The 14,309-nt window shown below is 37.2% G+C and overlaps 1 protein-coding gene across 1 annotated transcript; it reads right to left on the bottom strand.

Annotated features, from left to right (window-relative positions):
- Positions 1 to 5,475: 5,475 nt before the first annotated feature.
- On the bottom strand, positions 5,476 to 10,075 carry LOC140171731 (uncharacterized). Its single transcript, XM_072195044.1, has 2 exons — positions 9,976 to 10,075; positions 5,476 to 9,336 (listed from the first exon to the last, which is right to left on the bottom strand). Exons 1-2 carry the CDS (start codon positions 9,976 to 9,978, stop codon positions 8,071 to 8,073), a joined length of 1,269 nt encoding a protein of 422 aa, XP_072051145.1. The 5' UTR covers positions 9,979 to 10,075; the 3' UTR covers positions 5,476 to 8,070.
- Positions 10,076 to 14,309: the final 4,234 nt, after the last annotated feature.

Below are 14,309 nucleotides of genomic sequence, written 5' to 3' on the forward strand. Positions count from 1 at the left end.
TTTCTAATTTTTTTACAAACTCAAATAATTTTTTACAAACTCAAATAATTTTTTACAAACTAAAATTTTTTTAACAAACTCAAATAATTTTTTACAAATTCAAATATTTTTTTACAAACTCAAATAATTTTTTACAAACTCAAATACTTTTTGCAAACTTAAATTAATTTTTGCAAACTCAAATAAGTTTTGCAAACTCTAATAATTTTTGCAAACTCAAATGATTTTTTACAAACTCAAATATTTTTTTACAAACTCAAATATTTTTTTACAAACTCAAATAATTTTTGCAAACTTAAATTAATTTCTGCAAACTCAAATAATTTTTGCAAACTCTAATAGTTTTTTACAAACTCTAATAATTTTTTACAAACTCAAATGAATTTTTACTAACTCAGTTAATTTTTGCAAACTTAAATTCATTTCTGCAAACTCAAATAATTTTTGCAAACTCTAATAATTTTTTACAAACTCAAATAATTGTTTTTGCAAACTTTAATATAATGTATTGTCCATGTAGAGGCCCATTTATTGTCGGATTTCTGTATTTAGAACACGCAGTTAACAACAATTGAGCGCTATTAATACACATTAATGTTTTTAAGCAAATAAAATTCCAAAATATGGTCGTTTTCTGTCTTTGCTTGTCACGTGGTAAGCCTATGTTGAAGTTGCGATTATATGTACAAAAAATTTCAAGATCAACAAGTCGTGTGGCCGAGCGGTCTAAGGCCCTTTAAAAAAAATTCATATTATCACATCGCGCATAGACTGAATCTCGATAGCCTGAGTCTCGCTCTCTCGTGAAAGTTGAAAGTAAAAAATTATTTAGTTTGTAAAAAATTATTTGAGTTTGTAGAAAATTATTTGAGTTTGTAAAAAATTGAGTTTGTGAAAAATAAAAGTTTGCATGTCCCTCATGGCACACCGTAGTTCAGGGACAGTGCTTTTAAAAAACCCGCCAGATCACAATAAGGCCATTGACCTGTGTAGTGGTCATACGTTGCTCGCTCAACCATAACAGTATGACCGTCCCTAATAGCGACTCATTAATAATGCGTTGCATCAGGTCATGGACTCTATTCAATAATTCTAATCCTTTCTTTGAGGTCAATAGATGAAAGAGAGGCCTTGAAAAACAGGTGTGTGGTTCTAGATAATATTTTATCATCAAAGCTGGTGATCTAGGATATTTCTAGGAGGCGACACTTATTAATTCATAACGCTCACATTTTCATTAATGCCGTTGTACGGTTTATCTTGCTGAATGCTGAGAGCAAGGGCTGGTATTATCCTCTCCTGGTTATTGCACATTTATATATTATTCGCGGTCACGTAACTCACATTTTACCATGTTGGTGTGCTTGCTGTTATCATACTGTACTTATAATATTGCATTTGTATGCTTTGGTTAAAAATTGAAATTGTATCATAATCCGGGATCTCCGGTTTCCTCCTGCTTTCAAATCCGGCGATAAGTTATCAAAAACTTTCTTCATCCAATGGACTTTGGGGAACTGCTAAGATAAGTGGGGATATGTTTGTGCCGGATTCGGCTACAACCGGCCTAGTTGATGATATCTGATTCTGATAATTCACCAGTGGCGGCGAAATTACAGCGCTTTGAATCCTCTGGTGCGCTATATAAATCTTATATGGATTTAATGTTATTTATTTGTTTTATAAATATTTCTTGTAAACACAATCTAATGTGGTGCTAACTACAAGTAAAAGGCCGGGTCTGCAAATGTGCATCTAGTAAAGATAAAGCTTCATGTTTAGTGTAATCAAATAAAATACCAAAGCTGGATATTATACAATCGTGATGCATTCCTTCTTGTTGTGGACGACAAGTATTAACTTTGATATTATTATGACAATATCCATTCCATTCTCAATTGATTATGCTTTCTTTTCGAAAAAATAAACCATAGGGCCTAGAGGCCATGATATAAACTTATATTCGGTATGCGGAAACCTTCCACGGTTCGGGCGGCGCTTGCACTCGCATATTCGCTAAACTGCCGCCTCCTTCAAAAAAGGTGCAAAAAAGTGCATAAATTAAAATCGCGATCAGTAATATCAATAATAACTATCTACATTCCAAGCGGAAACGCTTTTCAAAAACATACCACCTTTTTTCGGGCAATCGCTGAAACCGAATTCCTGGCCATCTGTAAAAAAGTGCGTGAGCTTTAATGACTATGAACTTGAGACGCCGCAACAAATGTTTATATAGGTGTCAGGCCTTTTGTAATGATACGATAATTAGGCCCCAAATAGTGGCTTTCATTTTAACCGTCATTTGTTAAACTGAGATTTTTACTTTTTGAGATATTAATGAATTTATCGAAAAACTTTTCGGAGATTGGTTCCTTAATTGCTCGTCGCCTTAAAGGTGATAAGCCTTGGTGACCTTCTAATTTTACATGTAGATTGAAAAACAGAATCTTCGCGATCGAGCCCTGATAAATATAAACCTATACGGGTGGTAAGTAAGCTATGTTTATTATAGGGGCAAGGACTACAACTACTGCACTGAAAATTCAGCAACTCAAGACAAGTAGTTGTTGATTTATTGATCAAATATTGGTTTTCCCTCATTTTTGACTGAAACTCTACAACTGTTGTCTGTGCTGAAATAAAAATTTCCAGTGCAGTAGTTGTAGTCCTTACCCCTATAATATACATATCTTACTTGTCACCAGTACCAATGCGCTATATTTTTTGAGAAAAATGCCAAAATAGGCACAAAATTGGGCAGGGGTGTAGTACCCCCTTAATTCGCCAGTGAAGTGGCTACATAACTCCCTGGTAAGTGGATCACGCACCTTTTGGATTTGGTAGTAAAATACATGCCATAGACTTTGTGTTGCGATCATTTCGATCGTGGTGCAGAACTGAAAAGCGTGATCCAGTTGACATAGTGATAATCGGATTACACGTAACACTTCGCTGGCGAATACAGAGCAATGGTCTGATTGTGTATATGACACAGACCACTGGCAAGTATGAAAAGGTCACCAACTATGTTATGCAATAATGTGTCTTGTCACTGTCTTTTTTAGTTTTTGACTACTATTAAATTTTATTCTTTGACACTTTAATATGTGACACGATCTGGTCCATGGGAGCCAAAGGCGGCAAATTTGAAACTGAGATAAAGGCAAAAATATGGAGTAAGAAAACAATAAAATAGGTAAGAAAACAGACATCAAAAAACTTCGTAACTTTAGAACTAAGTATGCTAGGCCTTTGGTGTTTTCAGTAAATGATATATCCTATTATATGTGACCATCCAGGTCGAAACGCTCGTAAAGTCGGTCCCTGGTTTGAGATGCTTCCTTTAGCCCCCATGGACCAGATCATGTCACATATCAAATAATATAGCTCCTCAGACACTACTCCCCATTCCAGAAAAATACAGCACTAATTTTTTGGGATTAATAAAATATTATCAAGTTCTGCTAAATGAAACATAACTCAATCCTAATCATTCATTTAGTCCTAACTGGAGATAAAAGAAAAAAAAATCACCATTTTACTAATTTCTTGGAAAAAGAGCCAAAAACATGCATTTTCGGCATGTTTTCTGACAATCGATTCACAAAAATCACAGACTTGGAACTGGTCTAAGCATTCAAAAACTTGTGTATTATGCCGACATTTTGCTCTAATTTTCACTTTTTTGTGTTACTTTAATTATAAGAATGTTTTTTAGTGTTTTCTATATCTCTGAGATCTACTGGTTCAGAATCTGGCGGATGACACCCTAGCCCCCTTGAACATTTTGAAATAAATGACCCCAAAATGACCCCATAGGGTTATACAGGGGTCAAAAATTAAATTTTTCAAATATCACTTTAAGGTATATCAAATTATTTGTCTAGGCCCAAGGATCACAAATATATATTTTTTTCTCAATACGACCTTTGGTTCAGAAATTATATGCCGCAACAGGTCAAGGGTCAATTTCCAGTTTACATAGGGGTCAAAAAAGTTGAACCGATTTTCGTGGAAGTTCTTCGTCTTCCAAAAGGAATTCAGAAAGATACGACATAGTAAGTTTAATAGATATAGAAAACACCAACAATTAGTACGCGATCATTAACCTATAAATGGTGCTATATTTATATCGGCCTAGCTAGGACTTTTAATTTTTTCGGAGAAGAGCAGGTAGGACAACTACTTGATTATATTTCTACATGTTCATACTACATACTCTGAAAATTCGCACGGGTCAGTTTTTTTTAAATCACATTTTTGTTCCTAGAATGGGGGTTATAGCGCCCTCAACGGGCACTCTTTCCATAGGGCTACATGTAAAGACCAGTTAGACAAATGGCTCTAAAATAAAACTGACCCGTTCATTTTTCATGTAGATTTAACATCTGGAATGTAATGCAAGTGGTGTCGTTGCTGCTCTTCTAAATTCATTTATAAAATGTCCGCCCAGACCAAGGTGGATCGAGCTAGCAATAATGTTGTCTTGAGAAAAATTTTGCTTTGCACTAGAATCCTCCTTCATTAAGGTGAAATAACCTTAACAATAAGACGCATTCCATTGCTTGCTGTTCTCAATACAATTTCAGTCATTATTACATGCGGCCGATCAATTTGATTGATTAATATCAAAGACCCTATCGGCCATTGTGCACTATACACACGAACATCAATAGTGATTTTATCGTGATAGTGATAGTGATTTGTCCAACCGTCAATAAAATCAAACTAGATTAGATCTCTTCAATAATATTGAAGACAAATATTATTTTGTATCCAATCCTGCATCTAGGATCCCCAATATTGATCAATCAAATTGATCGTGTATTGGCCGCATTAGATTCTGTAGAGCAAGCGTTAACACGGCTATCCAAGCTGCCTGGGTCAGAACGTAGTCTCTGGACCAAGAAATGTGCCAAATTCGGCACTCGGCAGCCAATGAAAGGGGCACGTTTTAAGCAGTCATTTATAATTTAGATGTAGACTTACAAAATAGGGTAGGCCTATACGTTTTAAGGTTAGGATTAGTGCTAGAAATTTGTTTTGCGATTAGGATTTGTAATTAGGGTTACGGTTCCAGAAGAGGGACGAGCTTAAAAAAGCCCACTATAATTGAAGACCGAATTAAAAAGATTAATTTGCGTATGGCGTCCTGTCAACCAGATCAAAAATGCTGTAAACTGCACAAGTCAGCAACCAATAACGTCGCGCCTTTGCCCTGACGTCAGCCGCAAACTAGTCTTTTTAATTCGGTCTTCAAGTATATAAAATATATCTTTACAAGCTTTTACAACAACTCTGAGAGGGCGGGCTTCATCAAGATCTAATGTGAAGTCAGAAGATATGAAAAAAATACTCAAGTCCTTAAAATGTTACCTGTAATGCTATTTGTGATATGAGGTCGAACGGTCTTTTTCTCTCTTCATAATATTCCAAACTCTATTAATAAATAATTAAAAGTAAATAAGACCATTTCAGTGTTGAACTGTTTTTATTCATGCTCGGTGAAGAAGTAACGATAAAAATATCCAATTAAATAAATAAACACGTTTACTGTTTTACTGCCATTCCCAATATCAGTCATTCATTTGGACATACGGGAAACGTTCAAATGGCCCGTAAACATGGATTCTTTTTTCGTCACCCTAAACCATGGAGCTAGTAAATCCTGGAGGAGCAATAGATTACGTAACGCATTGTTCCTTTATGCCGATTTGAATTACCGACAATCTATTCATGGAAAGGTACCTTTTGTTCATGACAATTAAATTGGTAACTGACCTGACAGCGTATTAACGCATTATCAGGCGCGCCACTGTCAGTAAGTGATCAAACGAAAGTCGCGTGAAACCACCTACTTGAGCGAAAGGTACTTTTTGTTCTCATAAGGGGGATGTCATTTTCTTCGGAAGGGGGTGGGCGGAGTCATGAATATGTCGGTGAGTAAATTGTTATGACCCCCCACCTATCGCGGGCTAAATTTTTTAACGACCCCTCAACCCTTTCGCCTACACAAACTCTCGACAAATAATTCATCGCCGGAACTAAGAGGCGGAGCGCGCAAAAACTTTAATGCGAAGAAAGTGTGCGGAGTGCATTAAAATTTCGATCGTAAGTGTAAAGAAAGTGCTTGAAGCGAGCAAAGATTTTCGAATTATATAACTAAAGATTGTGCGTACATTTTGATTGTAAGTCAAAAGAATGCACACGCAGCGCGCAAACATTTTGGGTCACCAGCCCTTAATAATTCTATAACCCCCCTATTTCTGGTGTAAAAAATTATGACCCCAGTATATTCATGACACACCCCTTCCAAAGAAAATGACAGCCCCCAAAACCCGCGGGTGTGATTGAGTAGCCGAAAGCACAAAAGGCATACTTTAGCCGTCATAGACCAGTTCGTTATCACCCCACCTGACTTTAGGCGCTTCATTTAAGTAAACTGAATGCTCTTGATGATCAATTACACACGGAGTTATGGTTTGTAAAACTTTGCTCTTTCAGCAAAAGGGTACAATATTTCGTTGCTACATATTTCTCATTTTCCACATTGCTGATATTAAATATCAAATGGTCCTAATTGGCGGTCACTTCAAATTATCCCCAAGTCAACGAGGTTCAGGAATGTGCTCTCATTGTTATTTGTTGGTGAACCCACCACTTGAACAGAATTAGCTAAAGCAAACAAAGACTAGAGTTACTTACGAATTCTATACATAAGTAGAAGCTCATTATCCTCTTCAACAATAGGATTAATGATTGGTTTAAAAGAGTGCCAAATGCGAAACATGCAGGACCAACTTGAGGTACATATGAATACAACCTTTATGCACATTTGTGATGCGATCAAACAAAATCAGTCGGAACTCGGAAGTATTGATTTTGAGATATAGCCAAACAAGGGAAATATTTCCTTTTGTTTTCTGTTGTTTTGGAAACTCTTTAATTGCTCATATCTTTGGAACTGTTTGTTCAATTTCAGTGGGGTTTTCTGCAAAATGCAGCTTTGGATATGCTTTTTACTATCCTATAAGAAATTGAAAATTTAATATTTCCGAGTTCCGACTAAATTTTGCTTGATCGCATCACATTTTGCACTGTAACTCAGAATACAATTTACCGAGTTTACGAGCGGTTTATGGTGGACGGTCACAATTATGTCAGCGCTCAAATCGGACACAATAGAACAATAAACCATGCAGCGCGCTGCCCTAAACCATGGTTTACACGGTTCCTTCGCATTACTCACGAAAGCACTGTACTAGTAATGAAGCATCTCCTTACCACGGAATTATTATACTTAGTAATAATAATGATGAACAAATTTGAACCGTTCCCCTAGAGCGTCCAGTGCACATAAATGTTGAAAATAAAAATCGGATCGGATTCGAACCGGTAACCGTCGTATTCCTAGCATGACGCTCAAACCAAATGCGCCACGTTCGTCGTTTTCCTAGGTAGGTATTTGAATTACATTCATTTTTATAATGAATACACTTTGTTGAGTAAACGATAAAAGTTTAAGTTGGTCAAGTTTGCACAACGTTGGTTAAATTTTGCTGAACAAAGTTAATGGTTACATAGTTTAGTTACTCAACACTTTGACCGTTTTTTGGCTGTGTAATTCCGATAATAGTATACCGGTATTGAAAGTCAAGGCAGTTGGTTTATACATCGTTCCCAGGTTTAACAACCTATATACACAGATTTTAATTGAGATAAGTAATGTAATTTTCCGGAGGTGGGGTGGGGGCTCTTTGAAACTTTTTATATGGGGATGTGCCACGCAGACTTGCGGATGCTGACCTTCTCTATACTATACTTTTTGGTGTCTATGTCACCAATAAGTATACCATTTTTTCACCAAACAAACACCCAAAAAGTACCAAAATTTGCCTTAATTGGGCGCTTTTAAAGGCACCCAATTGGGTGCATTAGTCTACACTAAAAATCCACCCATCGATATACCAAAAATCGCGTAAAAGGTACCCCAAAACCGTGGCACATCCCCGTATACCTCAACCAGGGTGAAGCCCCCCGGTAAGTTTTAGAGATAATTCCATTAAATTAACTTTTCCGGTCATCACCATCTTGGTCCATTAGATGCTCATATTTCTTGCTCTCTTCTGTATTTTCAACTGGATCCAACGATTCCTGCTTTTTGCTATTAACCGAATTCATGGCAACTTTAAACTCCTCATCATCATCGCTCATTGCGATATGGCGTTTTCTTCTTAAACACACAGACTTGCAGCGCTCACCATAAATACAAAACCAGTATGTAATGAACAGTAAGACTGCGACAACACAGGTTCCCAATGCGAAATGACCAAGGACGTGTAGCCGTATCCAAAAGGAAGGCTTCGCTGCTGCAGGTGCTAGGATAAATGGCCCAAAAGAGCAAGTATCTCTATTCATAGAAGACTCATCACTCTGCCCTGTGCAAGTAATAACGCTGCCATTGAAACTCGTGTTCAACTTTAAGTTAATGACCAATGACCTGAGATATCCAGTCTGGATTACCTCTGTTGATTGAACAAGTACCGCTTCTTGATCTTTTGATGCATTAACTGCTCCTTCTCTTGGTAGTTTCTTAACTTTCTTATCTTGTTTCTTAACCAGTGGTGTTGACGTATCCTTTGCTCCCACTTGCTCTCTATCAGGTGTCTCTATGTCTTGTGTTGATACTTGATACAGCGTTCTATTGCTTTTATCCGTGATGTCCAATTGTAAAGTCACTGCAGGATTACCGGAATCTGAAGAACAAGTCAGTCGTATACTAGAGCCATCTTCCCAGTAAAATGGTACGCGGTAAGATGGATGGCAGGTGACGTCACCACTTGGTGGGAACAAAATATCGACAGTTTTGGTTTTGATTACTTCTGTATATTCTGATTTGTTTCTCTCGTACACTTTGGCTTCACAATGGTAATTGCCACTGTCTGATCTTGTGGTGTTTGAAATTATCAGAATTAAGCAGGGATCATCAGAAGCCAGGTTAGAACAATTTAAATACTGTATATTCACTGGAGCATCATGATTGAGTCCTTTATGAGAAGCTAACACAGTAGGAGCAGATTCACCTGATTGGCGAGTCACCACTAGAGAATCGGTTGCAGAGTTGAAGGCGTTCTTATCCTCAGGATCTTTACCGTTGACTTTTACATTGCATTTTAACGTCATTACCATATTCTCGCGTAAAAAGCTTAAGTTGGTGTCTTTAGGGTCAGTCCAGCTCAAAAAGTCGAGCTCCACATTAATAGCTTCAGCTCTGATTGATAAACAAATGAGCAGCAAAGATGCATAAGTGAAGGTAAGGTGGCACGCTACTTCCTGTAGAAAGGCAAAGATGTTAAAACTAAGCATTTAAATGAGCATGGTGAGGGAAAAAGTAAAGTGAACAAGTAAAGAGTATCTCTAACTCCCACATTTTACTTTTATTGCGATACCAAAATGCAATATTTTGCAGTACGATGCAGTGCGGCAACGCACCGCATCGAAAAGCAATTGCGGCGTAGTTTGAACGGATCTTTAGTGCTAATATTATGTGATGCGATGAAGCAAAATCAGTCGGAACTCGGAAATATTAAATTTTCAGTTTCTTATAAGTAAGAGGCATTTACAAAGCTGTATTTTGCAGAAAACTCTATTGAAAATGAACAACCTGTTACAAAGATATGAGCAATTAAAGAGTTTCAAAAACAATAGGAAACGAAGGGAAATATATCCTTTGTTTGGCTATATCTCAAAATCGATATTTCCGAGTTCCGACTGATTGTGCTTGATCGCGTCACATATACTTGTGAAATGACTGCACCAAGTGGTGTTAGCGTGGTGGTAGTTGTCTAAGTGACTTACAACATGATAATCGAGTACTTATTGAGGCCTATATTCCACCTTCATAGGACGATACGAACTTGACAATGTAACTTACATTCGTGGTAGCATGAGTGTATAATGAGTTAAGCTTACCATTTTGTCGGACCTGTACAATTATCCGCGATAATATTCACAAAAAGAAGTCACCTCAAACCAAAAAGTCGTCACACAACACAAATCATATATATATATATATTGCTGAATGCAAATATCTGGCTAGAAGTTTCTATTCGTCATAAATAAACAAAACGTACTTTTTAAAGGTCACTTCTGATCTGCTGAACCGTAATGTTTACAAAAGGCAAAGCTCAAACACTATGGACTACAACAGCCTCATCCCAATGGCATAGTTCAATAACCTCAAACAAACAATCATAGTGCAAAATTTGACCTCAAGTAATTTTTAGTACCCACATTTTCAAAGGTCATTCAATGAATGTACAAATGTATTGGGGTTAAAGAACTGTGCCCCTGATAGATGAGCATGTTGGGGATCCTAGTGAACGCCATAATTCTTACGCATGAAAGCGCTGTATAATAATTCAAGTAAATCTCACTCATGTTTATTTATTAAAAATATATTTTGCTTGTCATATTTTTGATAAGTTTATGGTAAATTATATTCGGTTTGTCGACAAAAAATCAAAACCGAAGAAACGAGTCCTGTGTTTTAAGAGTACGTTCTTATTATCATTTTGTGTTCCAATTTATTGTGAACCAATTTATTGTGATCTATTAAGTTTCATCTTGGATTTCTGGGTAAAAATGAGGTCGTAATGTCAAAGTAATGTCAGATTTGAAATCCTTGTGGTCGACTTATCCGAATAAGTATCTTTGTACACGATTTAGGTCCTCTGGTTCAAAACTAAATTTTTCAAGATGGTGCCGGCCACCATCTTGGATTTCTGGGTGAAAATGATGCCGTAATGTCAAACTAATGTCAGAATCGGAATCCTTGTGCTCGACATACCCGAAAAAGTTTCTTTGTGCATGATTATAGGTGCTCTGGTTCAAAACTTAAATTTTCAAAATGGTAGCGGCGGATGTTTTAAGGTTAAATACAACATTTTCAAGATTTTAATAATGGAAACAGCCATGCTCTAGCGAAGAATGCCCACGGACAAACCGCGGCTCGTGATTCTCGCGAGGGACATGATAGGGGGCTATTTTTTTCTAAATGGTCCATAGAAGTCGAATCAATCTCCAAACCTTGCTAGTCAGAGAGTGGTCACGGAAATGAGGTTTTTAACCTAACTAAAATATTCTAATCTTCTTGTACGCCCTGATGTTTTAATCTTCTAGTACACCCTATGAAATACACTAAGCCAAAAAACAAAACTTACAATTTTTAAAGGAATCACAAGGTCGTATCTTAAAAATCCTGTCCATCAAAATTAACCAAACTTACCCACAGGATTGCCTCAATACTCTACTCCAAACACATGTTAGTAACCAAGCAGTTGTCCAACTGACACAATAGCAAAATGTACTGATATGGAACTCAAAACTATAGTATTAAATAGTCGAACGTGAGTCCGGCCGCGCGCTAACCGATTGAGCTACTGCGTGACCTGTGAAATCGATTGATCTCAAACTGACTATTATGGAATAGTGCTTCCTGGATCACATTCACAGCCCTATTGGCACCCAATAGTTTAATAATTTTAAGCAACATTAAGTTAAAACACAAAAATAATGTTAAGAGACTCACTGTTTGATTGCAAAACAAAACAACTTTATACGTCTTTTACGTTTTTTATACGTTTCTTCGTGTAATCTTAATCTTCTAGTACACCCTGAAATACACTAAGCCAAAACAGAAACTTATAATTTTTCACAAGTCGTATCAAATCAAAAGTACACAGGATTGTCAACTGACATGTCCAAACAAATAATGTCCAAACAAATGAAGTCCTTTAGTAACGGGTATGTCCACCGTGCGCTTGCTCGCATACTGTGCACCTGTTTCTCATGCTTCCAACCAAGTTTCTGATGATATCCCGGGGAAGATCGTGCCATGCTTCCCGTTACTAAAGGACTTCATTATTTGTTTGGACATGTGACATGATGATCCTGGTAAGTTTGTTTTGACTCTCTTTAATGTTTTTAACTTAATGTTGTTAAAATTGTTTGCTGTGACCTGTGATTCAAGATGCCATTCTCACAGATTTCTTTTGCTGGGTGCCAATAGGGCTGTGAATATGGTCCAGGAAGTTGTTCCATATCAGTGCATGTTGCTGTTATGTCAGTTGGACAACTGATTGGTTACTGCCATGTGCTTGGAGTAGAGTATTGAGGCAATCCTGTGTGTAATTTTGGTTAATGTTGCTGGACAGGATTTTAAGATATGACCTTGTGAAAAATTAAAAGTTTCTTTTTTGGCTTAGTGTATATCTTTGTTCTTTATGCTTTCCAGCAATGTATACTTTTACATACTGCAATTGGTACATAAAATGGTAAAACCATTCCCAATTCGTGACACATAAACAAAATGGCCATAAGGCAAAAAAAAAGTTTGTTTCCTGTAGCGCGGGCATTACGTTTTTGACGGCGTATTTTGCGCATTAAATTTTTTTTCACTTACAAAGAAAAAAAAACCCTAAAACCGGACAAAATCGCAAAAAATAATATGAAACACTACTAGAGTAAACATTTACACATCACACAACAAACGAATACTTTTTTTAATCTGCAGGTTGAAAGGGGATCATAAATATTCTTGAATATGAAGAAATATGATTTTTTGTGTGTGTCGAAAAGACCCACTGTAAATTCCCATTCCAATTTGCAGCAAAAAAGGTGGGGTTTTTTTTTCATTTGAAGACATGGATTATAAAAAAAAAAAAAAAAGTAAAAAAAACGCATTTCGCATTTGACTTTTTTGACCTGCTACAGGAAACAAACATGTTTTTTGGCCTATAACGCTTTATTAAAAAAATAGTAATAAATATCGCAGTCTCTGGAGAATGAAATACGCCGCCATTTTCGTCTTCGCCCTGGCCGACCAACTTGCTTATTTCACATCGATACGCTTTTAGTAATAGGTCGATCGTGACTTCCCGCCCGTTCGGGTTCAAACTGTTGATGAAAGGTTGTGCTTTTTAGGACATTTTAAATGTTTCTTTAATCATTGGAAGTGATTCAACTCCGACGTCACGGCATGATGCCAGCGAACACCGCCTGATGCATGTTTGTATTTATCATATAGCCGTTATAGATAAATCCCGAGAAATATTGGGGGGGGGGGGGAAACAAACAAATCAAAAGTACAACAAAGGCCTAACAATCTTAAATCTCAGGGCAGACAGTACCGGGGGAAAGAGGAAGCAAGATTTCTGAGGGGCAGCTTCCCCCTTACCTTCCCTTTTTGGCTGCCACTACTATACCGCACTGCGGGTGTCGAGCTATAAAAACCAAGGAAGCATGCGGGAACCTCTCAACTTGTCTTGAGTAGCCCCTCCCCCGGCGGTTGAAGCATAACATAGGTTGATGTTAAAAATCCTAATGTTAGCGGTTATTATAGGTCTACATAATTATGTGATTTGTAGGGGCGTGCTCCACCCCCTCCTTCTCCTCCAGTGGCGTAGATTTCATGTAAACATTGGCCGGGGAGATGGAGATTTATATAAATCCTGTGAAACAGAGTGGCGGGTGAATTTCGCTCCCAGTATAACCTTAAACAAATTGGACCACTCCTCGTTGTTGAAGATTAGTGGAATATACCTCCCTTCACCTCGATTCTACGCACATGACCCCCCATGCCCCCTACTCCCACTGCAAGTCCGCCTTCAATGGTCCCCGCTGCCGCCCTGCACTGCACATGACATCGTATCTTTTCCACGGATATCCAACCCAGACGGTGCTTGTCGTCGTTTGCAGCGTGATATCAGAGTTGCTAAAAATGTCTCTCTCCTAAGACACCGAAAACATGTAAAAAACCCAACACCCAACTTTCTGCAAAAACGTGACCATTCGTTTCCTGCCCGTTTAAAACACTAATCATCAAAAACTGTAGCCCAATTTAGGCGGAAATGCAAATTATGCCTGTTGCTATCCCGTTTATGGTCCATTTTGGGTATAGGGAAATTACGTGCTGATGTAAATCAACCTTTTGGTCATTACTGTCTAAAATCAGGCGGGTGATGGCGTATGTTCTCCTCGGACTTTGTTGTTTTATCAACATCTTTCTTTAGGCTATTGAAAGAAAATACTTAAAATAGGCCAAATGTCACTAGGAAAAAAAGGGAAATCACATAAAAACGCAAGTTCATACGAAATCGCTAAAATTGTGGTAAAATCAGCAACATATTTGTAAAATCGAAAACAAATTTGTAAAGTTGCCACAAAAGATCGCAAAAAATGTAAAATCGCAGGAAATGTTTCAAACTTCACCCAAAAAAAAAAAAAAAAAGAAAAAAATCACAATG

Source organism: Amphiura filiformis, chromosome 15 (genome assembly GCF_039555335.1).
Source record: "Amphiura filiformis chromosome 15, Afil_fr2py, whole genome shotgun sequence".
Taxonomy (NCBI): domain Eukaryota; kingdom Metazoa; phylum Echinodermata; class Ophiuroidea; order Amphilepidida; family Amphiuridae; genus Amphiura; species Amphiura filiformis.